We start from the raw sequence: 27,990 nt of genomic DNA, 5'->3' as shown, positions 1-27,990 counted from the left end.
TCTTAAGGGTTATGTTGGGCCCAATTGTGAAAGAAGCATGTCCTGTTGGGAGCTGTCCTGCTACAATGGAGGTAGCTGTGCTCTTACCACGAGGGGTGCACGTTGTACTTGCCTGCCAGGTTATGGCGGACCCCAGTGTCAGCATCGCAGTAATGAAGGCTGCTCCTCGCAGCCCTGCCGGAATGGAGGGCTGTGCACTGAAGAGACCAGCTTCCCATTCTTCCACTGCCAGTGTCCCAGTGGCTGGACAGGTAAACGGTGTGAGCAGAGCAGCAGATCCCTTGAGGCCCCAGCCCCCTCATGCCCTCTAGCAGACTGCCATAGCAAAGCCAATGATGGTGTTTGTGACAGGGAATGCAACACATTCCTATGTCGCTGGGACGGCGGCGACTGTTCTTTGGCAGTGAACCCCTGGGCTCGTTGCGCAGACTGCTGGCGTGTCTTCAACAACAGCCAGTGTGATGAGTCCTGCAACAACGCTGACTGTCTGTATGACAACTTTGACTGCAAAAGCAAAGAGAAAGTTTGCAAGTGAGTTTACTTTTACTATTAACAGGATCACCTGATTTTCTTTCTGTACTGATGTGCAAAAACTTGAGCTGATCCTTCTGTTTCTGTCGTTTCCAGTCCAATATATGAAGCCTACTGTATAGACCACTATGCTGATGGAAAGTGTGACCAGGGCTGCAACTCAGAGGAGTGTGGCTGGGATGGCTTGGACTGTGCGGCGAAGGTTCCAGAAGACCTCGCTGACGGTGTCTTGGTTTTGGTAGTCCTGTTGCCTCCAGAGGAGCTTCTCCGCACCAGCACGGCTTTTCTGCAGAAATTAAGTGCTATCCTACACACTACACTGCGCTTCCGACTGGACCCTAATGGAGAAGCCATGATCCGCCCCTACACCCGTCGTGAGGCACGTCTCAAGCGAGAGCTACAGCCTCAACAGGAGGTCATCGGGTCAGTCAGGCATACGATAAATACTAAAGCTGAAGTATTTCCTTTAAATTATACATTAGACTAAACACCTGCCTCTCTGCTATTCCTGTAGCTCCATCGTGTACCTGGAAATAGACAACCGTCTGTGCTCTCAGGGTTCTGTGGACTGTTTCCCTACAGCTGACAGTGCGGCAGACTACTTGGGAGCCCTGTCAGCGGTAGAAATGCTCCGCTTCCCTTACCCCCTCAAAGAAGTCCGTGGTGAGTACAGATACTTCAAGAACACAAAATAAACTTGCCACTAATCTAGTCGACCCTCTGTCGCCTAATGAGGCACAAATGTGTGATACATATTTTGTCTTTTCACCACAGGTGAGAGGCTGCCTACTGATGACCCCATACCTCAATGGGCCAAGCTGATTCTGGTGGGGATAGCTTCTCTTTTCATTTTGGTCATCCTTGTGATAGGCATGTTGATTGCTCGTAGAAAGAGAGAACACAGTACCCTTTGGTTCCCTGAGGGATTCTTCCTCAAGAAGGAACCCAGCAGCAACAAGAACCGCAGGGAACCCGTGGGCCAGGATGCTCTAGGAATGAAGTAAGTTATTTGTGTGCAAATGTTTACACTAATGATGGACTGAATTGCTTTAGCAATACAATTAGAATTTTTTTTTTTTTAGAATTGTCTATGTTTCCTTGTGCTTACATTGTTTAACATATTCATCTGTAAACAGACACATGCCAAAAACTGTGGAGGAATCCCTTCTCGGAGATCACAGTGACCAGTGGATGGACTCAGACTGCCCAGAGGCAAAAAGGATCAAGGTCAGTTGCACAACGTCTTTACGTTTATTTATTGTTCTAATTAGTTTACCTACACACAAGCACAAGAGTATTTCTTTAAAGGTTACTAAAGCATCTTGGCTTATATTTCAGGCTGCAGTAAGTAATGAAATTGAGTTTTCTCCTTCTGTGAGTTCAGGTTGAGGAGCCGAGTTTGCTCTCAGACGGTGAAGATGCAGTCGACAGCAGGCAGTGGACACAGCATCACCTTGCAGCCGCAGACATTCGTGTGCCCCCCACTATGGCTCTCACCCCACCTCAAGGGGAGTTTGAAAGCGACTGCATGGATGTTAATGTCCGAGGCCCAGGTTGGTAGTGAGATAATCTAAGCTTTAAGACTGGAGCTACGATGTGCACCTTTGTACTTTGGGATCTTTTTTTTAATACTTTCTTCGGATGATCTGTTTTGTTGAGTGCACTCACCCATGCCTGTTTTCATCTTCTACCAGATGGATTTACACCTCTGATGCTTGCATCATTCTGTGGAGGCGGCTTAGAGCCTGAGATAGCAGAGGAGGAGGAGAATGAGGAGTGCTCGGCCAATATAATTTCTGACCTAATCTACCAGGGAGCATCCCTTGCTGCCCAAACAGACCGCACTGGTGAGACAGCGCTCCACCTGGCTGCTCGCTACGCCCGTGCTGATGCAGCTAAGAGGCTGCTGGATGCCGGGGCTGATGCTAACGCTCAGGATAACACGGGACGTTCACCTCTACATGCTGCAGTGGCTGCAGATGCACAGGGTGTCTTCCAGGTAAACTAACATCAACGTACAGTATAATGTTTATTGGCCACATGAGTGGTAAAAAAGGCTTATGACTTATTTTAGCACATGCATAAATTATATTGTTTAACCCTTATTGATTCTTTTCCATCCTTCTAGATTCTGATCCGAAACCGGGCTACCGATCTGGACTCCCGTATGTATGACGGCTCCACCGCGCTGATTCTTGCAGCACGGCTGGCAGTAGAGGGCATGGTAGAGGAACTCATCACATGTCATGCCGACGTCAATGCAGTTGATGAATTGGGTAAGTGTGTGTTTTTTTTCACTCAAGATGATGCAGATCTTTTTGTTTTTTGATCATATTCTTTGAAACAATAGATGTGTAATTCTCGTTGTTTGTCATCTCTTTTAGGTAAATCTTCCTTGCACTGGGCTGCTGCCGTTAATAATGTTGATGCCACTATTGCCCTGCTAAAGAATGGTGCAAACAAAGATATGCAAGATCTCAAGGTATAACATCTACTTTTACTATTTCAAGCACGCACCATTATCAGTGTGGCTTAAATGGAGATATTTTTGTATCTAACACCTCTCTGCTCTATTACTTCTGCAGGAGGAGACCCCTCTTTTCCTTGCAGCACGCGAAGGCAGCTGTGAGGCTGTGAAGGTGCTGCTGGCTCACTTTGCAAACAGAGAGATCACAGACCATATGGACAGGTTGCCAAGGGACATTGCTCAGGAGCGTATGCATCACGACATTGTGCAGCTTCTTGATGAGTACAACACAGTAAGGAGTCCCCAGGGCCATGGAATGGGCGGGCACCACCTCACTGGGGGACACACTCTTTCTCCTCTCATGTGCCCTCCCAGCGCCTTCCTGCCTAGTCTGAAGAACACCCCACAGGGCAAGAAAAACCGTCGGCCTGGGGCCAAGGGTACAAGCCTGGGAGGCCAACATGCTGCCAGTCTGAAGGAGTCGGTCAAGGCCCGTAATAAGAAGCTGACCTTGGACATGCAGAGTGCCTTACTGGAGAGCTCAGTTACCTTGTCCCCAGTCGACTCACTGGACTCACCCCACGGGGGAGCTAGCAATGCTGGCTACATCACTAACCCCACATCCCCTGTGGCCATGCAGTCGCCAGGGCTCTACCATTCCTCAATGTCTGTCCCAAACACCCCAATGGTACATAGCAACATGATGGAGGGAGGTGGCCCCTTTGCTGTGTCTCTAGCTCAACTCAATGACCTGGGAGCTGGAGGAATGTCCTTGCAGGGACGTGTCTCCATGGCTTCAGATGTTAACCATGGCTATGTGCTAAGTTCAGGCCAGATGGGACTCAACATGGGCTTGGTCAGTCCTGTCAGTGTGCCCTTTGACTGGCACAGCCGGATGTCCTCCTCCCAGTGTGGTCAGCAGGTGGTGAATCTCGTGCAGAGTAGCCAGGCAGGCATGCACCCCCAGAGTCCAGCCATGCAGCAGCAGAACATGCTGATGCACCAACAGCTCTACCGTAGTGCCATGCTGCAGCCAACACCTGTCACCTCCACGCCCACGATCAGCCCAGTCAAGTTGCCCTCCATTGCTGAGCAGCAACAGCAGCAGCAGCAGCAGCAGCAGCAGCAGCTCATGAACCACACCATCACCAACCAGCAGAGCCTGGCCCGCATGGGCACCTCCACCCCACCAACACCCCAGACCTCCCAGCCCCCACCATCCTTCTTCCAGCAGCAGCAGATGCCTCAGCAGCCTTCTCAACCCCAGCCTCTTGCTCAGCCCCCACAGGCTGTCACACCAGCAGCCCAGCCCACTCAGGCTCTGCCCTCCCAGCCTAGTGGCAGCACTGCAGGAACAGAGGATTACCCAACCCCTCCCTCTCAGCACAGCTACTCATCCACACTAGATGCCACGCCCAAGCATTACCTCCATTTGCCCAGTGAGCACCCCTACCTGACCCCCTCCCCAGAGTCTCCAGAGCCCTGGTCCAGCCCCTCTCCTCACTGCGTCTCCGATTGGTCAGATTCCACACCCAGCCCAGCAGTTGCTGGACCTGCCCAGACCCAAATTACTCAAATCCCAGAGGCCAATGGCAAGATGCAGGTGTTTGCGTGAAGATCTCATGGCCCCTGCTTGAAAAGGGACCTGGGGTAAAAAGAATTTGTGGACTGGCTCTTTGGCCTGTCTGTTTATATGTCAGCCTGTTTCCAAGATTTTTTATTGGATTTGGATTGGCTATGATTATCACGAGGACCGTCTGCTAGTGATGTTTGCAGAGAAAAAGTAAAGGGAAATGTGTGTTGTCTGAAAAAAACAGCAGACAATTTAATGAAGTAATTCTGTCACAGATGGACTTGTTTTTTATTATAAAAAAAAGTATATGAAGAAAACCAAGTCTTTCATTTCAAAGACTTAGGGATGCTCTCCTGGAAACTAACAAACATTTAAAAAGTAGATATGAGAAAAAAAAAGTAAAAAGTTGAAGGGAATTCATTTATTTTTATTTATTGTTTTTATCTCTCTGAATTGCTCTTTTAGGTGTTTTCTCCCTCTTTCTGTCCTACAGCTTCTGTGGCCACCCCCATCTATTTTATACGGACCGCCTACATTTCTATTTAGCCATTTAGTGTGGCAAGTGATGGTACAGGAATATAATTCATCATTCAGACCAGTTAACAGACAGAAAGAGGTATTTTCACCTCTCTTGACTGATATTTATTTAGGCCAACGACAACTGGTTAAGATGAGAAACTGGTTCTAGCAGATATATATTAAGAATTGCTCAGCAGTAGTGATATGTTCTGATTTGATTGAATTGTGGTTATTGATTATTTTCCATATGAGTATTATGAATAAGAATGTAGATGAGTGTCTCTGAAGCACTTCAAGTGACCAGCCTCCAAGGGCAAGTGTGGGTCAAATACAACATTTCGCTGCAATGGATATTTATAATATATGGGTGGCATTAATCCATGGTAATTTTGCTTTTGAACTTTCAAAATAAATCAGCAGAGGAAAGGTTTAATGTAATGCTCCCATTTCAACTGTAGCTTGACTCTACAGCTCGACTTCCATTTCTACCGTCAGCCCTTATACCTGTGTTGTTTTGCCTTTAAAATCAGCCTCTCACTGCCCTTTTTTATTTTTTGTTTGTTCCATTTGTTTTATACTCTGTATATTTGTGAAAACCATGGATAGCTTTTTTTTTTTTTTTTTAAACATCACTTCGGATGTACTAAGCTATGCTTATCAGCTGCTATTTTATATCACTATTCCCTGCAAACATTCCTCCATTTGCCTGTCGTGTTGAGTCGCGGCTTTCAGCAGCATCCAACACAGAATAGAACCACATGGCAGACAGGTAGAAGTTTAATCTTTTTGAGCCCACATTATGTCTTTCACTAGACTAAATGGAAACATTCGTGGACTATCTTTGGCGGTTGAGGTCTCGTTGACACTCTCACCTTGTCTCTGGTAGTGATTGGTGGAGTAGTGGTCAGTGTGAGGGTGGCTGCTGGGCTGCGACTGCTTATGCCCTGTCACTCCTCAGGGAGGTGTTTTATGGCATGCAGCGGGACTGTTCCCCTGCATCTAAAGTAGCTCCCAGTCCAGGGGCAGTGGAGATGCATCTTAAGATGATTGTTAGAAGAGACTGAAGGAAAGAACACTACTATGTAGTGCTGCACCCTTAAACCTTTTACAACATTCTGAGATGACACTCCCAGTCATCCAGCTAACACCTATGTGTAATGTCTGACCAACTCTTTACCCACACATGACCTGAGTGTTTAGGATAGAGGTCATCCTCTCCTTAACATAACTGTGGACATTTCAGCATAAAGTTAATTGATAATAGTAGAAGTTTAAGAAAGTAACCACTGCGTTTTCATTCCTGTGACATAAACAGAAATTAGCAGGCCACCAATCCTAGCTACTTCATTTGTGGTGGCCTAACACTGCCCCTAGTCGTGTCATAGAGTTTATTTTTCATTCATTGTTGTATCCTGTTCATAGACTCTGCTACTATTTTGTCAGACCTGGGAAATGTATTGTTGTTCACAGTCCAGTTCACATTTTACTTACGAAAACTGTTTGTTTTTATTTTTATACATAACTGGTCTCTTCAATTTCCCTACCAGGTCGCACTAAGTGTTTTGTACATTTCAACCTCCGAACTTCTGTTTGTAAATATGTTTGTTCTGGGTAGATCTTTGCTTGAGAAGTCTTATGTTTCTGAAATGATTATGTACTAAAAAGGACAAAAATAAAAAATGTACTTCATTTAGCATTATTTGAAGCTGAGGCTGTGACTGATATTTCATTGGTCTTGTGTTATTAGAACAGTCATAGATCTTTTCTATCATTATTAATTTCTATACTTGTTTAAAAGTAGTTCAAATTCATTGTAAATAAAAACCTTTCCATGGTTTTTCTTTCTAAAGTCAAAGTCACGTTGTAAAGTTACTTATAATAAAACTGTAGGGAACTACATTTTTGTGTCCTGGTTTTCAGTGATTGTTTCATACATTAAAGGAGGATGTTTATTAATCCATGTCCTCATAATCATATCAATTAAAATAAAACTCAAAACGCTGTGATCAACTCTTTCAGCAGTTTTATAATATGAAAGGTTACTTCTTCTGACCAATTTAACAGCCCTACAATTATTGCTGTGTTTGGAACTTGTGTTTAATAATACACAACCTGATTTTGCATTTAGAGAATGTGGTATTGGACTGTATTATATTCTAAGTTGCCTATTGTTTTGAACACCAACATAGAAAATGACCACTTCGCAAAACACCAATCAAATTTCTCTGCATCAGCAACATTTACATAAGTGTCACAATGATAATATTAGGATTATTTTATTAGACTGTTTATTTAGATGCTTGTAATATTATGTATGGAATGCCATATAAATCAAAATTAATTAAATAAATAAATATCCCTATGAAATGAATCCTGAAATCAACAAAAGAGGCAATGAGTTAACATAGTTCAACGAATAAATGCATAAATAATGTTTATTGGAATTACAAAATAAAAGTCCCCTGCAATAAATAAACATAATTATGAAATAAACTACTTTTTAAAAAAATAAATAAAAAACATTTATTTATTGAGCTATGTTGACTCATTTATATACCTTGTTTATATTATTTATATATCATTTTATTCAATACAATATTGATTTAACCCAATGAAGTTTTATACTGCTAAAAATAAGGTCAAAAAGAAAATAGAGAGGGTTAAAATAGCCTGCATCTCATTCACACGCACTTGTACACATACCACTGTCTAAATAAGGCCAGCTTGAGAATGCTGGTCCTATTTTTAGGGGTACTTTCTTGATGTTTGGCTTGCACTGTAAATTTGCCACACAGAAGATTAAACCCAGACTCCGATAGTAATGGTGCCAAACCGTAAACAGATACCCTTATAAGGATGTGCTTCATTAGGGCAGTAGTGGTAAGTTCAGTCTAACTGATTTTATATATTTTTTCTATTAAAATACCATTATAGCAAAATAGTGCTCAGAGCAGATTTTTATTTTTGTACAACAGAGTGTTTGGTCATAGTGGGTCATACAGCACCCAGCTGGACCGATCTGCCCTGTCTAGGTCTACTCTGACATGGGCTGTGAATTGTTCTCCGTTTATTTTGTCTACAGAACAGGAAAACACTGGATGGGGTGAGAGATGAGTGGAGATTTATATATTGGTGTTATTACAACATACGTATACATACTTATATGTGTGTTGTACAAACTTTGCGTTATACGTGTTTGTAGCTTCAAAGTTGTAAAAGCTGGGGAGTCTAATAGATGTGAAATAGTAGCCACAACATCTGTCACCAGATGTGAAAGTGTAATTCAGCAGTGTGAGGCTCGGTCATTCATTTAATTTCGTAATTACATAATTTGCATATTTTGTTTGTTTGTCAGTCGATCTGCCAATATGATAAGTCATATACCATATTATTTCTTACTTCACTAGTTTTAATTTGTTAGAATCATAACAGTACAATACACTTTTTGTATTCTTTGTATTGCCTTGCTCCTGCTCTTCTAACCTTACAAACCATTATTTAAAAATAAATAAATAATAAAAACTTGCACAGCTAGATATGAGGTCCATAAATAGCAATATAATACATCACACAGTAATATGATAAATCGTATGGCTCATGCCACGTTCATTGCTTCTCCACTTCTGTCACCTTTCAGTTTGATATCACACATATTTGTTGTTGTCTTCTTAAGGAAAACATTTATGGTCTGCGCAATCTTTATTTCTTCCCTGCCCTCCTCTGCAGCATGCGCAGCACCCCTAGGGTAGCATTGAACACACTGTCATGTTTAAAGATCATCTTATAGAAGGTGTCCAGAGGCAGTCGACCAGTCGGATCTGCATGCTTCAGTGCAGTCATGGGCATGTACAGGCGGTTAGTCTGGTGACGCAGAGGAGGCTCCTTGGCTGTGATCACTCTAATGGTTTGCTGAAAGATACAAACAAAAGCGGGCTTCCTCATCATTCATTTCCACAGGCAGATCCAACTATTCTTAGTGACCTTTTAAACTGAAATGTAGGGATGCCCTTAGATGCAAGTGTGATGTTTATTTTCTGGCGATACATATTCTTAAGCGTGTCTAAATTGTTCTCTTTATTAATTTGTGAAAATTGGCTTAAAAAAGTTTTGGCAAGTGATTTTTTTTTCCTTCGGCAAATTAGGTGAAAAAAGTTTTAGCAGGCTGTATCTTTGTTTTTTATTGTACTCCATGTTCTGAATAGACACTGGAATTGTAATATAGGCAACAGCTTGGGAAGTGGTGCACTCTTGTGGTCGAAATGAATACTACAAAAAAACAAAAAACAATCACCTGCCAAAATGTTTTTCCACCTCTTCTTAAGTCCAAAACAGGAGAGAACACTATTTAGATGAGAGCTAGAAAAAAATCCACTTGCCTCTCTGGGCTTCCTTACAAATGAAAACTTAAATGGCATCACTTGCCTCTGCCACTTCCTCTGGTGTCTGGCCTAATGAGGCGAAGACCTTTTTAGAGTATGGCAGGTAAACTTCACGGAAGATTTTGGCGGTCTCCTCGTCTGTCCCTGATAGATCCATCTTCCCAGCGTCCTCATAAACTTTCCTTTCAAACTCTGTCACCACAGGGCCAGGTTCCACTAGAGTCGTCCTTGTGACAGGGATATACAAAAAAAAAGATACATGTGTTATAATACGATTAACGAGTTGTAAAAATCTCACAGTCTCACTGATAATTCAAGTTTTATTTGCTGAATAGCTGCATTAAGTTGTTAAAGTTGATACATATTTCACATGTAATCACTTGATGTTAAACTTCATTGCTTGCACTGCCAGACTTTCACAAAATCCTTCCACGGCAAATTTGGAGGCAGAGTAGACGTCATTAAACAGAAGCCCTGCTTGGAAACATAAGGACACCCGTTAGCAACCACATTACTCTCTGTCAATTCTTAGATTCTTCTGCAATTTCACTGACATAAACAAACACACCCTGTATTCCCATGACACTACTCATCACCACAATATGGCCGCTCTGCCGCCGCTTCATGTCGGGTAGCAGCTCTTTCACCAGCCGTGCCAGGCCAAAGAAGTTTGTGTCAAATAGCTCCTTCATGGCATCAATACTTTGGCACTCCAGTGGTCCGATCATGCCGACACCAGCATTGTTCACTATAAGAGCAGAGTATTTTTCAGTCATTATATGCTTGTGGAGAATTCCTAAGTTCACTTAAAAAGTGTCTATGAGAATGTGAATGAGAGGAGACAGACCAAGAACATCCACCCGTCTGTCTGGCAGGCTGTTGACACACTCTCTGATGGAGGCTTCACAACAGGCATCCAACTGTTTGATTTCCAAGGTCTGGTTTAAAGAGTCACCTGCCGCTTTCTCCAAGGGCCTCCGTTTCCCAAGATCCCTCATTGTGGCAACCACTGCCTCGAATAAAGAATCAATATTGAGTAGCTGTGGTGATTTCGATCATCTACTCTTTTCTTTTTCTTTTTTAGTTGAGGAGAGCGAATGGCTGACCTTTAAACCGTCTGAGCTCATCCTTGGCCAGTCTTGTAGCCACAGCCAAGCCAATGCCAGAGGAGCACCCAGTCACCAGCACCCTCCTGGTTCCCATGGCTCTTTGACCTCTGACCTCAAAGCTGAGGAGGAATACTGCTCGGTTAAATAAGACTGTGAACAGGGACGTTTATTTCAAGTAAAATCCTCCCAATATTATGTCCTCATCATCCTCATCATCGTTCTGTAAAATAAAGATGGTATTTGGTGATAAAGTGTTTAATGTGCTTTGAATGCTTTTTAAAAATCCTCAGAGAATTTGCAAGAAACTTGATGTAAGACTGATTTTAAAAAGCACAATAACAACTAGGGTCCAGTCAATAAACAAAAGAAGCATCTAAAGAAAAAAAAGTGAATAGCATGCACAAAATGCAACAATTGATTTATGGACATTGTTGTAAGTGCAGCTACTATTATCTCTCTTTTATTTCTCTATTGTCTTTATTTCCCTGTATGATCACTGAATGCTGAATAGTCTTCTAAGAAGCATTTGTTCTTCTGTGAGCTGATATCTAATCCAGATGTTCAGATTTGATGTTGTTGATTGGTGTTGGTCATTTACCACACATAAATAGGGAACCACCACACAGTGCAGTGCACTATTTTTTAGCAGTAAGAGGCTTCCAGGTTGAGTTGTTGCTCTTTACTTTAACTAAGAACTCAAGATAGGAAGTCACCCTTGTCCCTCTGAGGCACCACTAAGGCCACTTTGGTATTTGTTCAAAGATTATATTGGCTCTAATCTGATTTACGTATCCTGGAATTTTTATCTGCTTACAACAGGAAGCTTATTGTACTGTGCGCATAGAAGCCCCTCATTTATGTTTGAACTCTGTAACAGTTGCTTATAATAACAGTGAGTATTTGGGCAGTGTAGAGTGTCACAAGATACACAACATGATCATAAAATAATAACAATCCCACCCCAATTACTGTCTTATGTAATAACATGTATATAATCTGTTTCACATATGTACATGCATGCTTCAGAGTTGATGGGCACATGCAGACCACAGGCCTGCAAGTCCACAGGCATTAATGCTGGAAAAAAAGTTAGTTTACTCCTTAAGAAAATATTAATATTAATAATAATAATAATAATAATAATGGATGAGGTACAAAGAAAAAGGGTAAAGACATAGGTTCTTCCACAGAAGTGAAGCTAAGTTTATCACTCATACTTACTGAGTAACTTCTCATTTGTAGTTGCAGTATTTCCCTCTGAAATACAGTATAGTAGAATACACTGTATTTTATAACACTAAGTCGTGATACTTAATTATTGCTTTAAAACTGTGGTCGAGCACAGAACTGGAGTAATGCACCACACCACAGGGGATACAATACTGTATATGCTACAATAAGGTCACTATAGACTTTTGCAGACACTGTAAAGACGAGTTGACCTCATCCAAGTCCAGACTCAGAGGCCTGTGGTTCTTATTGTAGATGATGTACCAACCTGTAGAGCGAGCAGAGCGTCCTCCACAGCGGCAGATGTGGGAAATAAAGGTCTAGTGGAGAGCAGTGTATCGATAAACTGACGCTACAGCAACATTCAAAAGAGGGACACGACCAAGCCACAGCGGGACAGGCGGCTACATAAGCCCAGCGATTACCTAAATGGGTCACAAAGGCGGACTCGGTATGTGGGAGTTGTAGTTTTTCAAGTGAAGTGACCACGACTCCCGTGAAAACAGCACATCAGACCACAACATGTAATGCTATGGGCCACTTGGCTCACTGTGGTTGGTTCGGGGTTTACACTATAAACTACAGTAGGTAAACTCCCACGTGTCCTTTATTATTATTATTATTATTATTATTAATATTATTATTAATATTATTATTATTATTATTGATATTATTATTATTATTATTAGTAGTAGTAGTAGTAATAATAGTAGCAGTATTAATAATAATAATAATAATACTTACATGTATTATTATTGTTATTATTATTATTATTATTATTATTAGTAGTAGTAGTAGTATTAATACTACTAATAATAATATTATTATGTATTATTATTATTAGTAGTAGTAGTAGTAGTAGTAGTGGTAGTAGTAGTAGTATTAATAATAATAATAATAACAATAATAATAATGATAATAATTATAATAATATATTAGTAGTAGTAGTGGTATTAATAACAATAATAATATTATTATGTATTATTATTATTATTAGTAGTAGTAGTAGTAGTGGTAGTAGTAGTAGTATTAATAATAATAATAATATTATTATTATGTATTATTATTATTATTAGTAGTAGTAGTAGTGGTAGTAGTAGTAGTATTAATAATAATAATAATAATAATAATGATAATGATAATAATTATAGTAATAATATTATGTATTATTATTATTAGTAGTAGTAGTATTAATACCAATAATAATATTATGTATTATTATTATTATTATTATTATTGATGATGATGGTGTTGTTGTTGTTGTTGGTATGTGAAAAATATTTAATTTCTATTTTCTATTCAAAACAAATACTCCTTAATAAATTCAAGATAGTTATACACATTGTTGCGTTTCAAAATCTGTTATTTTTCATTTTTATATTCAGAGGGGTTTGATGACAGAGTAGCCCACATTAGTAATACAGGAGAAACCATAAACATGAATTGGCCTGCTAAACGTATGAATACTCTTATTGATACAGTAGTACCCATTTAGAATTATATTAATCCGTGTAATTATCTTGGACTGACACTTATTGCAAAAGTATTTACCGGAAGTAGCAAGTTCCTCAAGGTCCCTATGTGGTTAATTGAATTTAATATATTGCTAAGCTCAAGTTTCCAAATCAAGTTTTTTTTCACCACTCATCCTGCAAATTTTGGCCAATCGTCACCAAACTAAGTACAGAACATCTTTGAAACAAGCCAAAAAAATGTCCCTCAAATGCTGAGTGCAGGGCTTATATTATAAAACTTGCAATACTTCCTGAGTGCTGTGTGCTATTGCAACCACATTTTGTGGATGTGTGTAGATATTACGTATGTCTGAGTGGCCTTGACAAATGTGGTGCCATTTGGCCAATAGGTGGTGCTGTAGCACCATCATCATCTAAGTTTGTTGAAAAAAGTCATAGAAAAGTATGTCCACAAAATAAGCCCCCCCCCCCCCCCCCCCCCCAAAAAAAAAACCTCATAGTATGTCGAAAAGTTAAAATAATGTGACGTGTCCAAAAAAAATCGGTCATAGATAGCCTGCCATGGCATAATTTGTTGAAGAAAGCCATGGAAAAGCCATAGAAAGTGTGTCCAAAAAATAGGCCAAAAAAGTCATAATATAATACATAAAAAATGCTAAAATCAGTCATAGGGTAGCCTCTCTAATACAGTCATAGCATAGTTTGTTGAAAAAAGTCAGCAAAAGTCATAGTATAGTGTGTCCAAAAAATAAGCCAAAAAACCAAAGCCAACTCGTAGTATAGTATGTCGAAAAAGAAAAGTCAAAATATAATAGTTCCAATCATGCTTAAATCAGACGATAGCCTGTCTAATGCAGTCATTGTATAGTTTTTTAAATAGTCAGGGAAAGTCATAGAAAAGTGCGTCCAAAAAATAACAAAAAAAAGTCATAGTATGGTATGTCGAGAAAGTCTAAATATAATATGTCCAAAAAAATTCTTAAAACAGTCAGGGCATAGTTTGTTGAAAAAGTCAAGAAAAGTCATAATATATTGTGTCCAAAAAATAAGCCAAAAAAAGTTAAAGTATGTTGAAAAATGTAAAAAAAAAAAAATCAAAATATAATATGTCCACAACACTTGTAATCCTCAATACAATCGTCGACTGATAGTTACAGTCAGAGCTATGCAAGTCGAAAGACTGACACTATACCACATTTCTGGTAAGAGCTATTCCAATAAAACCAGGTCCCAGCTGTTCTAAACAGGTGCAGGGGTGCCTACTTAAATTAAACACGGGTATTTTTTTCAGGAATACATTCAGCCTAGTTTAGAAGAACCAGATACGTTTTGTTTAGAGTTGGCTTACTTCACCAAGAACCACTATGACTGTACAGGTGTATGGAAACATTCCCATAAACATAGGTTCGCCTTGGGAATAATTATTATTGTTGACAGAATTTATATCATAGCCGACTAATATTATTCTACACATATTGCAATGCATATACAAGCACATTTAAGATTTATTTATCAGACAACATGATAAGGAAAATAGTTAACCATGTGTTTTGTAACACTTGAGAGTAAGACTGCATGAGAGCTGGACTGAGGCCTGAGGGTGGGTTTACCATGTCTTTATATTGATGGTTGCTTTTATTCAGATGTAATGAGAGGAAAATCCTTTAAATATATGTTCTACTCAGGTTACCCCTATTCAGTGTCCCTGTAAAGACTGTCAGGATCCAGGTCCTTTCAGTCTCTTCCCTCTTCCTTTTGTGTGAGTTTGTTTCCCTCTGTCTGTTTCTCCCTGCATGCGTCTTTCCCTGTGTGTTTGTTTGTCCGGAGCTGGTAGGCTTGGTTCCACCCCAGCTGTATCCAGTTCTACTGATCGCCTCCCTGAGTATAAGAAGCCGGATGTGGCACACAGGTGGTTGTTCTCATTTACGTGGTAACTTCTCGTCGGTTGGCTCCCGTTTCTCGTCTGATTGTATTTCCACTCCGTGTTGGTTTGTTTAATAATTATTGTTTCCTTGTTCTTTTCCTTTGCAGTTTCCCGAGATCCCGTTCCCTTGTCCACATCCCCGACTGTTTGTCTGTTACCCGTTCCTGTTACCCTCGACCGTCTCGTCATCCTACGTGTTGTACTTTAATTGTAATTGGATCCCTTTGTTTTTGTTATTAAATATTTAAAAACTAAATTGAAATGAGGGAAGTGGTTTAAATATGATTTGATCATACTTTTATTTATTGTGTAGACCCTTGAGTGAAATATTAATCCAAGTAAATTATCTTGAAAATGAAAATTGGCAGAACTAACCATAACACTTACTTTCCTCCATGAGTTATCAAATATAGACCCGATCTCATTAATTTGAGTCTACATTTATTTAATAGCAAAATAATTACATCTGGTTTGTGTTTAACATGGTAAATAGCTTTCATATGTTTTTCAGAACGCCACTGAAAACCATCATGAGTCTCAGTGTTGCTTTTAAGAAGCAATGCTCACATACTTCCAGACATCTTCCAAAGTAACTTACACTGCAAAACATCTGAATTTGCATTTTTTCTATTTGTTGTTATAGCATCTTTGGAATGTTTTTATCTTATTAAATATCTTCTTTCATTTGTGGTGATTATTTAAAATAATACGTTGCCAATATTCTGGCAGCACTGGTGGGCAACACCCCCACACCACATCCAAAACTCCATAGACTTTGTGAACAAAGTCAGAGACTTAAAAATGGATCCAGATGAAACCATGGTATCCTGCGACGTGACTTCCTTGTTCACATGTATTCCAAACATGGAGGCTTTGGCCACAGTAAGAGAGCGGCTCACACAGGACAACTCATTACACAACTGAACAAATCTAAAACCAGACCACATTTGCTAACTTCTGGATTTGTGCCTGAACACCACATATTTCCAGTTGAATGGCACTTTTTACAGACAGAAACACGGCTGTGCCATGGGTTCACCAGTATCCCCTATTGTGGCAAATCTATACATGGAGGAGGTAGAGGACAAGGCTTTGAACTCCTTCAAAGGAGTAACCCAGAGCCATTGGTTCAGGTATGTGGACGACACATGGGTTAAAATCAAATCCAAAGAGGTGCAAACTTTTACTGAACATATAAACTCAGTGGACAGAAACATCAAGTTCACCAGAGAAGAAGTCAAGGACAATAGTTTGTCTTTCTCAGACTGTGACGTCCAGATGGAGAATGACAGGAGCCTCCACATTGGGGTATACAGAAAACCCACTCACACAGATCAATATCTACTGTTTGACTCCCACCACCCCCTGGAACACAAGCTTGGAGTTATCAGAACACTGCAACATAGAGCTGATAACGTACCCACCAGCTCACAGGCCCAAGGGGAAGGTCGCAAGCACCTGATAGGCACCCTCACAACTTGTGGCTACCCCAGCTGGACCTTTGTGAAAACGGCAGCTGCTTCCAGAAAGAAAACCAAAGCGGTTGAAAAAGAAAACAAGAGAAACAACATAGTCATCCCATATGTGGCTGGGGTATCAGAGAAACTCAGGAGGATCTTCAACAAACACTGCATCCCTGTGTATTTCAAACCCAGTAACACACTCAGACAGAGACTAATACATCCCAAGGACAGAACACCACACCACCACAAAAGCAATCTGGTTTATGCTGTCCAATGCAACAAGGAATGCATAGATCTCTACATTGGAGAAACAAAACAACTACTGCATAAACGCATGGCACTCTAACGACCGTCGTTGGCACTTGGAGCACAAAGGGTTCCAGTGACATCATCGGTCTTGCGAGAGGTTAAATACCGGGGATCTCCACAACAGATAGCTGGACCAGTCCCAGCCTGGTCAGTTACGTACATGAACTGATGAAGCCTCTTGGATGAGAGGTGAAACGTCTTCCTAGACAAATAACCAAGTCCAGTTGCTTTTGACTGAAATTGCTTTGGGGATAACGATGACCTGGACAAATGAGAACATTCACAGGCATAATTGTATAATATATAAATGTTTTTTTAGCTTTGTTCTGCACCAAAGCTCTTTCACCACTTGTACACGATGATGTGATTTTATCTTTTGTCTTTTGGTTGAATGCATTGTTTTGAAATGAGAAAGAACTCAAGGGATTTGCTTTTGCAGGTACAAAGCACTTTTGTGTTGCTTCTTTCTGTATCTACCTGTGCAAGGACATTCAGTACAATGTGGTGGTAAATAATATGGCATGGGAACTAGGCGTGTCTCGTGTTCTGAGGGTAAACATCTAAAAACACCTCCTCACCTGATGTTCTTTCACACTGTACCTGGTGTAACTTTGTATTCAGATTATTCTGTTACCTAGTTTATTGATTTTTTTTTTGTGAAGTGGGTCCATCAGAGAGATACATCGGGTCACATTAAAGATAAATGTTACTTGCAAGTGACAAAAATAAAACAAAAGATGACATTCAGGGTATTTTGCTAGTAAAACTATTAGTTTTATTTAATATTTTCCAGTTTTATATTCAAGACACAAACAAAGAGAACAAAACAAAAAGAGAGAGGAAGAGCAGGAACAGGAACAGGAACAGCACGAGCTGCCAGACATAATATTATTGGTGCATACATGGTGTTAAATCAGTTATTGTAAGTTTATAAGTAAAGAGTAGAGGATTATATCGCTGCAGAAAATAACAATTATTAGTCTCTGAGATGGTTGATGAATGGTCCCCAAACACCTTGTTGTTGGGCACTTTGGAGATGTTGAAGCGTATCCTTTCCATCTGTATGATTATGATCTGGCAGCTTCACGTTTCTACATCACACTTGTAGAAGTTAAATATTGAACTAGGATTTACTTGCAAACTATTTGTGATGTCACAAATTTCGGCTGTAGGCTGTTTAAAATTGGATTTTCATTGAGCACAGAGAAACTTCCCACCTTAAGAAGATGAGTTTAAAAACAATCTTCTTTAAAATCTGCAGACATATTCTGTACAGTGAAGCTCAAACATCCAGCAACATATTTTTGAGTGGAGGAGGACTTAAAACATATGACTGAAATATCTAGATGACAGACTGTAAAGATTACAAACAATCTAATACAAAACACAGGTCAGACAGTTTATTTGTGAATTTTACTTATTCTATATTTTAGGTTAAAGATAGGGGACATTTGTCAGTACAAAAATTGTCTGTTTTATATGTTCCCACATTTATAAAATCAGATTTTAAGCATGAACAAAGAACCTGCAGCCTGCCAGATTAGAATCACCTGTCTCATTTTACTTCATCTTCTTACCGTCATGTTGTACACATTTACTCACCTACCCACATGCACCCAAACATACACATAACATTGGTACTTCTAGCTGACCTTTTTAGATGATGTTGTTAAAAGTCAGTAAAAATCAACACCTCTCTGTCTGTTTCAACCAGAACTAAGCCTTGGTTGCATATTCGTTTGTGTATTTAAAGAGGTTACACAATATGCAAAGGACACGTGCAGTTAAATGTTTCTCACATTTAAAAAGAAAAATTTTTTCCCAGTTTCTTGTTTCTCCTCCCATGAGCCATGACAGACTATTGTCTGCTTTGTGTTATGGTTTCAGGGAGTGGCTCCTTTTTTCTTTCATAACCAGAGTTGGAATAAATAGTTGCTTTTAAACCAGACTGCCTACATTCAATTTCTGAAAGCAGGGAAGCCAAGACTTTGCTACAATGTAAGTACAATGTTACTGCCAGGTTAGATGAAAATCATCGAATAGATATGTATGGTGCATTTATTAAGCTTAAATACTCTATATGTGTATGTTTCAGGATTTTTCTTTCAGGGCTTGCTGGCTTCCTTTTGGTGCTGACAGCTGAGGCCAAAATTGGGTAAAAAGAATTGCATTTAATCCCCATTTTTTAGTAGATTGCTGCATTTGACCAACATTACAGAGTGCTGGTCAAACTGGAAGCACCGTTCATATATTGAGGAATTGGAAGGGGTTAATCATTTTTACCCAGATCCTAGCACAGATGATTATTGCTATCACATATTATGCCTCTAATTTATTATGGCATTTAATGTCTGCATCTGCGCCTGTTCTTCCTCACAGAAACTCATCTCAGTTAGAGTTCTGTACTGAGACAAAACAGTGCCTGCTGTTTGATCTGGTTTGTGAGACTGACAAATTTCAGGTGAGTGTGTCAGAGCAGGAGAGAAAATGCTTTTACATCTGAGTTGCAAGTAACTTTGAAAATGCCCACTCCAACGTGTTCCTTCATGTTTAGTTTAGTGTGGTAGTTTGAACATGTGAAATAATAATTCAAAAATATTAAGTTTTCACTTCTCCGGTCCGACTGATCCGACCACTTCTCTCCTCAGGTCCTTCACTATGATGCTTTGAAATGGGTTTCAACCGATGAAACATCCTTCTTCATGGAGATTGCAGCAATGAGAGCATTCCAACGACTTTTTAGGTACATCCGTGGTAGCAACACGAAAGGTGTGTTATTTGTTTTTGTTTTTTTTACTTTTATTGAAATAGATCAATATGTCTTTTTCAAGAGAGACACAGAAAATCAGAAGCATTTACATACACAGTACAGTGGTGCATAATAAACAATTGCACTCCAAATGCTTGGGTATAATGTTTTAAACTTTTCAGTTTGCAAGGAACATAGTATTTTTCCAGCCTCTCTTTAAATATGTGGTGCAGCTAAACATAAAATGTCCTTTTGCCCAGACATCGTAATTACTGTATTTAGTTGTGATCAGACAGCAGAAATGGTTTGGCAGTTTTATTGGCTATCCAAGCCAGAATATTCTGATCATTGTTTTGCATTTCCTATTTGTGGCATTTCTAAAAAAATATATATATATATTGTATTTTCATAATGTTTATCTTCAGGACAGAAAATTGAAATGACATCACCTGTCATCATGAAAGTCTGTGAGAGCAAGTCATTTTGGCAAACAAATTCCTACACAATGAGTTTCTTGCTGCCAGCCGAACACCAGCAGGCGGCGAGCCCCCCGCCCGACCCTACTGACCCTGATGTAAGCTTCTCTGACAAAACATGGCAACAAAAAAAAAAAGTGTTTGAATGAATTCTGTGAAGTCTACTTTCAGCTCTGGGAGATAATAAAACTTTGCCGGCTTGCAGGTATACATCCACACGTTGCCAGATATGAAAGTATATTCAATGGGCTACGGTGGATGGATGACAGGCATGCGTGACAAATCCGAAGCGGAGAATCTTGCCAAAAAACTTGACTCAATGGATGCAGACTACAAAAAAGGTTGCCACTATGCTGTTGGATATAACAGGTAAACAAATCACCATCGTTTTCTCAGTGAGAATCAGAAAGAAGGAGACTTGTTGCTCATTTTATATTGTGTGTGCATTTGTTTCTTGCAGCCCAATGACAATCTTTAACAGGCGCAACGAGGTGTGGTATGTCGTTGATGATGAGCCAGTGTGTTCCAGCAGTGAGGAAATAGAGTCTTCTCCTATCTCTTGATTATCAAGAACCCTACACAACGACAGCTTATAGTAGACATTGTTTCATGGCATAATGTGTCATATTCATAACATTAAAAATGCTCATGAATTTGAAGTCATTAAATACACCATGTAGTACTTGTGATGATAGTAGTACACATGCTTTTTGGTGGTGGATATCTGTTCAGTCCAATAAATTTCCCATTTTGCATTGAATTCTTTGGTGGTTCTTTACCAATAAAATGCCTCATCTTTGGATCTGTCTGTTGGTTTATCAACAGACAGATTGAGTTAAACTCAAGGTTATAACAGTGTTATTCTACAATACCACCAGATGGCACTACTAAACTCAAAGATACACTTACTTCAGGATCCCACATAATGCCTGGCATTTGTCAGTGACATTTAACAAGGATTGTTAAATATTTTGAAGATTTACTATCTGAGAGAAGGGAGGCAGACTGGTGAAAATACCATGGGGGTAATTTTATTGATGAATTATAGTAACTTTATTTATATAGCACCTTTAAAAACAGTCCATGGTGCGCTTTGACAGACAAAACAAAGCAAAAGCAGGACAGCCTGACGGCAGCATAACAAAACAAGGACAAACAAAGTTAAGGAAAATTTCAAATAAGAAGACAAAAACTTAATAGAGAGGAGAAAAATGAGAATGGTAATAGAGATAAAAAAAAACAATGCACACATTTTTAAATAAATAAAAATAGGATGAATAAAAACAAGAAAGAGCATTCTATAAATGAATGCATGTCATAATCCATTTACAAGCTAATGTGCAGAGTCATACCCATCCACCCTTGAACTGCCCTATTGCTTTGACGTCACTTTGAGCTTCACTGCAACATTTTGTCTGTTGAGTGGCACCTTATCATCTCACACACTGGCAGACAATGTAGAACAGTTTAATGACAGTCTCTGATTTTATCAATTGGCTCATATTGTATGAGCCAATTATTTCATAAAGCATTACTCAACTTTAGCCATATTTACTATTACCATATTTTACTTTACCATATACACTACTACCCCTACTATAGAGTGACTTCCTCTCTAAACATCTCAGAAATTTTCATTTATATAACCTTTCATTCAATTTTTCCCAAAAAGCCCATTTTAGAGATTTCTTTTTTTTAGAATGGTTTACATTAGGAACCTTTGGTTGTACCCTAAGGTTGGGAACCAGCAGACTGTATACTGTTTGTGTATACTGTGTATAAATTAGTTAAAGTAGCTCTACCTCGGCAGCTACGAGACAAATGCAACAGCATGTACAATCTAATAATGTCATACTGTGTACAATATATTACTTAAAGGGGCCAGTTTGAGTACTTTTACTTTTGATCATTTAGGTACATTTTGCTGTTTATACCTATCTGCTTCTTAGACCACCAATTATTATGTCAGACATAATGATAATGATAATAAAGGAATTAACATGAGATCTGAATGGCTGTAGCTTTGACTGTGATTACCTTCACTCTTCGGTGGACTCTTATCTTATCAACTGTCCTCCAGGATGGCTCAATGATACTGGAGGGATTTCATTACAGTAACATTCCAGCAGGTGGATATCTGACTGTCCCCCATGGAGGGGCTGGTTGGCTGGCTGACTGACTGGGTAGGAGTGCCAGTTAGGAGAGGTTTTATGACATTGACGACAGATCAAAGTCCAATTGTGGGCCTCAAACAGCCGTCAGTCCACCAGGGCTGTTGGGCCTGACAGACAGTTTTTTTGTGGCTCTCTGGCCACGTCTGTCCGGTCTCCGGATCTCTGAAACAATGAACATCAGGCTGGACTGACCCTGAAGCTCCCATCAGCCAGAATGGATCTACTTGATCACCTACAGCAACCCCAGCAGCCAGAGCCACTTGTCCACCACACTGGCAACTATCCAGACAATCTGTTAACTTTGGATAGGTCATCAACATGTGAGTAAAATAGGCAGATAGTGTTTGCATGTATACAGTGTTATAAAGGTATAATTTTTTTTAAATGTGTTGTTTTAAAGTTGACGTTTAACAGCGGCGCAGAAGTGGTGCAGACATGTTTATTGATCACGTCCATGAGGCAATCCACATTCACAGAAGTAAAGGCATAAAAGTGGTTCACTGTTGTGCTTTGATTTACATTTGGAAGCCCTGGTTTCTGTGGACGTTATAACCAGTGTTCTCTGGGATTTATGTAAGGGTCATATCTGTGATCATAGTCAAGCAAATCAAGCTGGGTGATAAGGTACTGTCTCAAACAGAGGGATCGTCCTGTACTGCTCGATATCCTCTCAACAGCTGAGCAATAAACATGAGATGACACACTTATGTCACAGTGTTCCTATTTTAAATAGAATCTGACAGTTATTCCAGACATATTTTAATATATATATATTATTTTCAAAATTTCAGTTTTGTAATTAAGAGACGTGCATACAACCTAAAACATCAAAACATCAAACTAATAAATACATTTAAAAAAGCCGCCAGAACCACAGTGTGCCTAATTGTTTAGCCGTTTTCGAGATGTGTACATTGTCAGGTGTTACAAGAATACCTTTTATGATGATTTATCTTTAAGAGAGTCAATGAATGGACCCCACATTGACTGGAGAATATGATTGGACGCTTCAGTGTTGTAGAAACGTATTCTTTCCATTTGTATGATGGTTAGGATCATCTTCTTTGCAGCAAATCTCTGAGCATCCAAAGAGTGCCAGTTCTGGGCCAAGGGCGATTATCCATTCCATAGACCCTGGAGAACCACTTAAATATTTCACACCAGTAATTATGCAATTTGGGTTTTATTGCTCATAGCACCTTTTCATCTGTGACAAAATGGAGAAATACAGATGAACATATAAAGGGATAAACGGTTAATGGATACATTCAGTGCATCTTGGTCAACGAGTAATGGAGTCTATGGATGACTTTGTAATGAATCAGTTTGTAGAATTGTAAATGTTATATCTGGCTTTCAACGGATTAAATTATGCAAATTGTTTATCTATATATAGGTCACAATGGGTTGCAAGACCCATGTTCCTCCAGAGAGCAAAGACCCCATCCATCTGGGAAGTCTGGTAGTTTGCAAAGTGTTTTCTACCAGATTCAAAACGCCCTTGCCAGTACGTCAAAGCCCTCACATTAACTTGCCTAAGCCTCCCTCATTGGTTGGCTTTTGCAGACGCGCTTTTGATAGGTGATAAGCTTTATATCTCTAAAGCTTGTTCGATCCCCGGTTCCTCTGGTCCGCATGTCGAAGACAAGACAAGACACTCCCCGTGCTGCATGTGTGTGTGAATGTGATTTGAATGATCAGAACAGAGGATGGGCAGTTTGCCTCAGTGTATGAATTTCTGTGTGAATGGGTGAATGTGACAAGTAGTAAAAGCGAGTGGACAGAAAACTAGAAAGGCGCTATATAAGTACAGGTCCATTTACCAGAGTGACATCAAAAAGTAGCCTTGTATAGGGACATTCTATGATTGTAAGCAATTTCTGCGTTCAAGACATATTTTCAATTCAGAGTCTTCTTTGTTGCAGATTTGAGATATTACAAACACTGATGCAAAACTGGAATATGGTGTTAATCCAGAGGTTTTCAAAGTGGTAGGCAGGACTCCCAAGGGGTGTTTCAAACTGATTCAGGGGAGGTTTAGTGTTTGGAAGTGAAAAAATTACTTCAGTTATTACAAAAGGACGTCACATAGAATAGCTTAATGTATGTGCCTTCGACACCTTTTTTAATGTATTTTGTGTAATCTGAAGATATGTCAAACGTCAATAATATGCTATCTTGGCTGAATCATTGAGTGTCAATGTGAGCAACCTAATGAGCATTTCCCCACTGAAAAAAAATGGTGGATAGATAACCAGAACTGGTTCAAAAGTGCAGTCCAAGTTGATGTGGTTTCTTAGTGAGGCTCCAAAAAGACGTATGCTATTATTTGCACATTGTAGAGGATCTTGTCTGCCTTCAGTATCAGTAGTTTTTGTCATACTGTACATTTGATGTCAACGTTAATTGTGGTGTAATTCTCCAGCTCAGGAATCAGGGACAGAGCCAGATGGTCAACCAGAGTCAGAGGAGAGCTGCCCCATCTGTGGAGACAAAGTATCAGGATACCACTATGGACTTCTTACCTGTGAAAGCTGCAAGGTAAGACAGGATTTGAAAAGCACCACTTAGGGTTGTCTGATGAGCAGAGAATGAAGGAACAGGGTTCTCTCTCTCTCTCTCTCTCTCTCTCTCTCTCTCTCTCTCTCTCTCTCTCTCTCTCTCTTTCTCTCTCTATCGCTCTCTCTCTCTCTCTCTCTCTCTCTCTCTCTCTCTGTCTCTCTCTCTCTCTCTCTCTCAGGGCTTTTTTAAACGCTCGGTGCAGAATAACAAGCATTACACCTGTGCAGAACAACAGAACTGTCCCATGAACCGTTCGCAGAGGAAACGTTGTCCTTTCTGCCGATTTCAAAAGTGTTTGGCAGTGGGCATGAAGAGAGAAGGTACAGTAAATAGCCTCCACCCCACACACAAAAACATACACACACGTCTTTGTACTATTGCATTGCAACATGCCTTGTGTTCCACTAGCATGTACGTTCTTTTTCCCCCACATGACTCCTCTAGGAGATCATAAACCAGTGCTGTAATGACCCAGATTATAAATGATGACTTTGTATCTGACATTGTATGAAATTGAATGGGCACTTTTATATAGTAAATCATCTCTGGCAATGTCTGTTGTGAAACCTAGATAATCCTTTTCATGTTCTGTCAACAGCTGTGAGAGCAGATCGTATGAGAGGTGGCAGGAATAAATTTGGCCCTCTGTACAGACGGGACAGGCAGATGAAACAGCAAAAGGTGTATCACCAGGCAAACATTGCCTCCTACAGGATTAAGATGGAAACTACTCAAACACACCGGCCCACAGAGCCATATGACCCTCACCTAATGAGCAGTCACACAAGTGTGCCATTGTCTTCTAATGCTCTTCATCAATCCCACATGTATCCCTCTGGCATAGGGCAGTCAGGGGCGCCCATGTCTCTGGACTGCACTATGAATGCAGACAGGGTGCTCACATCTCTATCGCAGCCCTGTCCTGGACTGTACCACCGCACCTTCCCTGGAGTCCTCCAGGAAAAAGGAGAAATGTCTTTTAGCTACAGCCCGGTTCCCACAAACTATCCAGAGCAAACAACCCCGAACAATTCATTTACACCAAGAAGCACACCAGCATCATCCCCCTGCTCGACACCAAGCTCAACTATCCTGTTCTCCCAGGCTCCCACCAAACCTCCAGACACCCCCTTATCGGTCACACATACACCCAACTTTCTAAGCCAACTCCTGGAAGGGGAGCAGGATGAGAATCAGCTGTGTGCCAAAGTCCTCGCCAGTCTGCAGAGAGAACAGGCCAACCGAGGCAAACACGACCGCCTTAATACATTCAGCATCATGTGCAAAATGGCTGACCAGACTCTGTTTGGGCTTGTGGAGTGGGCTAGGAACAGTGCACTCTTCAAGGAGCTAAAGGTGATGAATCATGAAATTAGGAAGTTACATAAACCTTTTTGCAGTATTTGTAGGGTGCTTACTGTAGGTCAAAGGTAATAAAATTTGCTGCTACATCAAATAAATTGTTTGTGCTTCACACAGGTGGAGGACCAGATGGTGCTTCTGCAGAGCTGTTGGAGTGAGCTGCTGGTCCTGGATCACCTGTGTAGACAGGTGACCTACAGTAAAGAGGGCTGCATATATCTGGTCACAGGACAACAGGTAAAATTTAACGTTAACAGCACAAAATGCAGAGTTCCTATGATCTTCAAAAATATCTGTGGATAATTCTCTCTCATTCTGATACAGATCGAGGTGTCAACCATCATCTCTCAGGCAGGAGTGACACTGAATAGCCTGGTATCAAGGACTCAGGATCTGGTGTCCAAACTGAAGGCATTCCAGCTGGACAGACACGAGTTTGTCTGTCTCAAACACTTGGTGCTATTCAATCCTGGTGAGCTTTACATTTTGAAAGTCTGGTTAGACAAGACGCTTCATAGATGTCGCTTTTCAACTTTATGACCATTCAGTTGTGCATTATTCTTTAATTGTGTTTAATGTGCCCTTTATCTTCTTTCTGCTCTAGATGTGAAGTCAGTGCAGAGCCGCAGACAGGTGGAAAAGACACAAGAGAGGGTGAACAGGGCCCTGATGGAGCACACCCAACAGAGTCATCCAAGACACTCAGACAAGTTCGGCCAGCTGCTGCTCCGTCTTCCTGAAGTACGCAGCATTAGCTTGCAGGTTGAGGAGTATTTGTATCAGCGCCATCTTCTGGGAGATTTGCCGTGCAACTCTCTACTCACTGAGATGCTGCACACCAAGCACAGCTGAGAAGATACTTGTGTATCTTCACGTCCTGGTGACACAAGCTGTGTTTGCTGCTGTGGACTTTTATACCTCCTTTTTGGACTTTCAGACCAAACTGTGCTTTTTACTTTTGATGTGTTGAAAACAGGTATGCTCTGTTTAACAGCCCTTACTGCTTCATCACATAAGTGACAGGAAAAAAAAAACATGTGATCCATGAGTCAATCAGTCAGTATGTGACCATTAACAGTATTACCATATGTTGGTCAATATTGTTAAGTAGAGATGAGATGTAAGCACTACCATAGTGTTTTATCAGGCAGAAAAAGGACAATCATGCTCATTTTCAGGTTCATACTTTTTGAGGTTTCTACAAGAACATGTTTACTTGCTTTAATGTTCATAAAAACACACACTTTTTCTCATACGGCTGTCTGAATATACCTGTATTCACTACGTCTTCAATGTTCTGTCTCGTTATGCTCTCCTGCAGAAAAGCCCAGTCTGCTCTGATTGGCTTGCAAGAAGGCACAACCCTGCAAAGGTAGTTCTCAAGCCATGGGTTGAGAGACTCAGAGGGGGGTAGGGGGTGGGGGAGGGGGGGGGGGTACATTCTAATGAGCCTGCATAAAACATAGGAAGGGGAGCCAAACCTAAATGGCTGGCTGAGCTAGGCAGCCATGAAAAAAGTGACATTGTCTTATTCCAGTTTCTGGGTTAGTAGGCACTCTGGATACCAAAATATAAGTACACAATAACGGATAAGATATGTTTCATGATATGTCCTTTTTAACAGTGTAAAAGAAAGAGAAAAATAATTATTGAATAAAGAAAGGTGGTTTCTGGACATACCAATGCAT

At 40.3% G+C, this 27,990-nt stretch overlaps 4 protein-coding genes across 4 annotated transcripts in view; 3 read left to right on the top strand and 1 right to left on the bottom strand.

Moving 5' to 3' along the window:
* The window catches only part of notch3 (notch receptor 3), a 28,880-nt gene extending 22,091 nt beyond the window's left edge, over positions 1 to 6,789 (top strand). Inside the window, exons 23-32 of the mRNA XM_083930977.1 lie at positions 8 to 531; positions 628 to 954; positions 1,046 to 1,194; positions 1,306 to 1,531; positions 1,668 to 1,758; positions 1,916 to 2,084; positions 2,226 to 2,530; positions 2,660 to 2,807; positions 2,916 to 3,013; positions 3,117 to 6,789. Coding sequence (XP_083787103.1) covers positions 8 to 531; positions 628 to 954; positions 1,046 to 1,194; positions 1,306 to 1,531; positions 1,668 to 1,758; positions 1,916 to 2,084; positions 2,226 to 2,530; positions 2,660 to 2,807; positions 2,916 to 3,013; positions 3,117 to 4,613 — 3,534 coding nt within the window. The 3' untranslated portion in view covers positions 4,614 to 6,789. The remainder of the gene's footprint in view (positions 1 to 7; positions 532 to 627; positions 955 to 1,045; positions 1,195 to 1,305; positions 1,532 to 1,667; positions 1,759 to 1,915; positions 2,085 to 2,225; positions 2,531 to 2,659; positions 2,808 to 2,915; positions 3,014 to 3,116) is intronic.
* A 2,000-nt stretch (positions 6,790 to 8,789) lies between these two features.
* On the bottom strand, positions 8,790 to 12,169 carry LOC310959435 (retinol dehydrogenase 8; the record flags this gene model as incomplete). The annotated part of the gene is made up of 7 exons (XM_083930775.1): positions 12,077 to 12,169; positions 10,576 to 10,697; positions 10,317 to 10,478; positions 10,038 to 10,217; positions 9,850 to 9,943; positions 9,513 to 9,696; positions 8,790 to 8,999 (listed from the first exon to the last, which is right to left on the bottom strand). The coding sequence occupies exons 2-7, from the start codon at positions 10,670 to 10,672 to the stop codon at positions 8,790 to 8,792; spliced, it is 927 nt and encodes a 308-aa protein (XP_083786901.1). The 5' UTR covers positions 10,673 to 10,697; positions 12,077 to 12,169.
* A 6,722-nt stretch (positions 12,170 to 18,891) lies between these two features.
* soul5 (heme-binding protein soul5) lies at positions 18,892 to 20,964 on the top strand. The gene is made up of 7 exons (XM_083931774.1): positions 18,892 to 18,977; positions 19,075 to 19,134; positions 19,359 to 19,440; positions 19,628 to 19,748; positions 20,154 to 20,302; positions 20,410 to 20,573; positions 20,665 to 20,964. Coding segments are annotated over exons 1-7 (681 nt in total). The 5' UTR covers positions 18,892 to 18,975; the 3' UTR covers positions 20,768 to 20,964.
* A 1,628-nt stretch (positions 20,965 to 22,592) lies between these two features.
* nr5a5 (nuclear receptor subfamily 5, group A, member 5) lies at positions 22,593 to 27,154 on the top strand (the record flags this gene model as incomplete). The annotated part of the gene is made up of 7 exons (XM_083931266.1): positions 22,593 to 22,698; positions 24,804 to 24,919; positions 25,119 to 25,260; positions 25,539 to 26,296; positions 26,420 to 26,539; positions 26,627 to 26,774; positions 26,907 to 27,154. The coding sequence occupies 7 exons, from the start codon at positions 22,593 to 22,595 to the stop codon at positions 27,152 to 27,154; spliced, it is 1,638 nt and encodes a 545-aa protein (XP_083787392.1).
* Between the last annotated feature and the right edge of the window lie 836 nt (positions 27,155 to 27,990).

This window comes from Echiichthys vipera (genome assembly GCF_963691815.1).
Source record: "Echiichthys vipera genome assembly, chromosome: 17".
NCBI classification, from domain to species: Eukaryota; Metazoa; Chordata; class Actinopteri; order Perciformes; family Trachinidae; genus Echiichthys; species Echiichthys vipera.
The sequence above is the reverse complement of the archived record's forward strand: the minus strand, read 5'-3'. Positions and strand labels throughout refer to the sequence as shown.

Bases quoted from the DNA above. Each gene is read 5' to 3' on its own strand.
- soul5 (XM_083931774.1), top strand. The intron at 20,303-20,409 runs GTAAGCTTCTCT...GCCGGCTTGCAG, and splicing joins CCGACCCTACTGACCCTGAT to GTATACATCCACACGTTGCC. The intron at 20,574-20,664 runs GTAAACAAATCA...TGTTTCTTGCAG, and splicing joins TATGCTGTTGGATATAACAG to CCCAATGACAATCTTTAACA.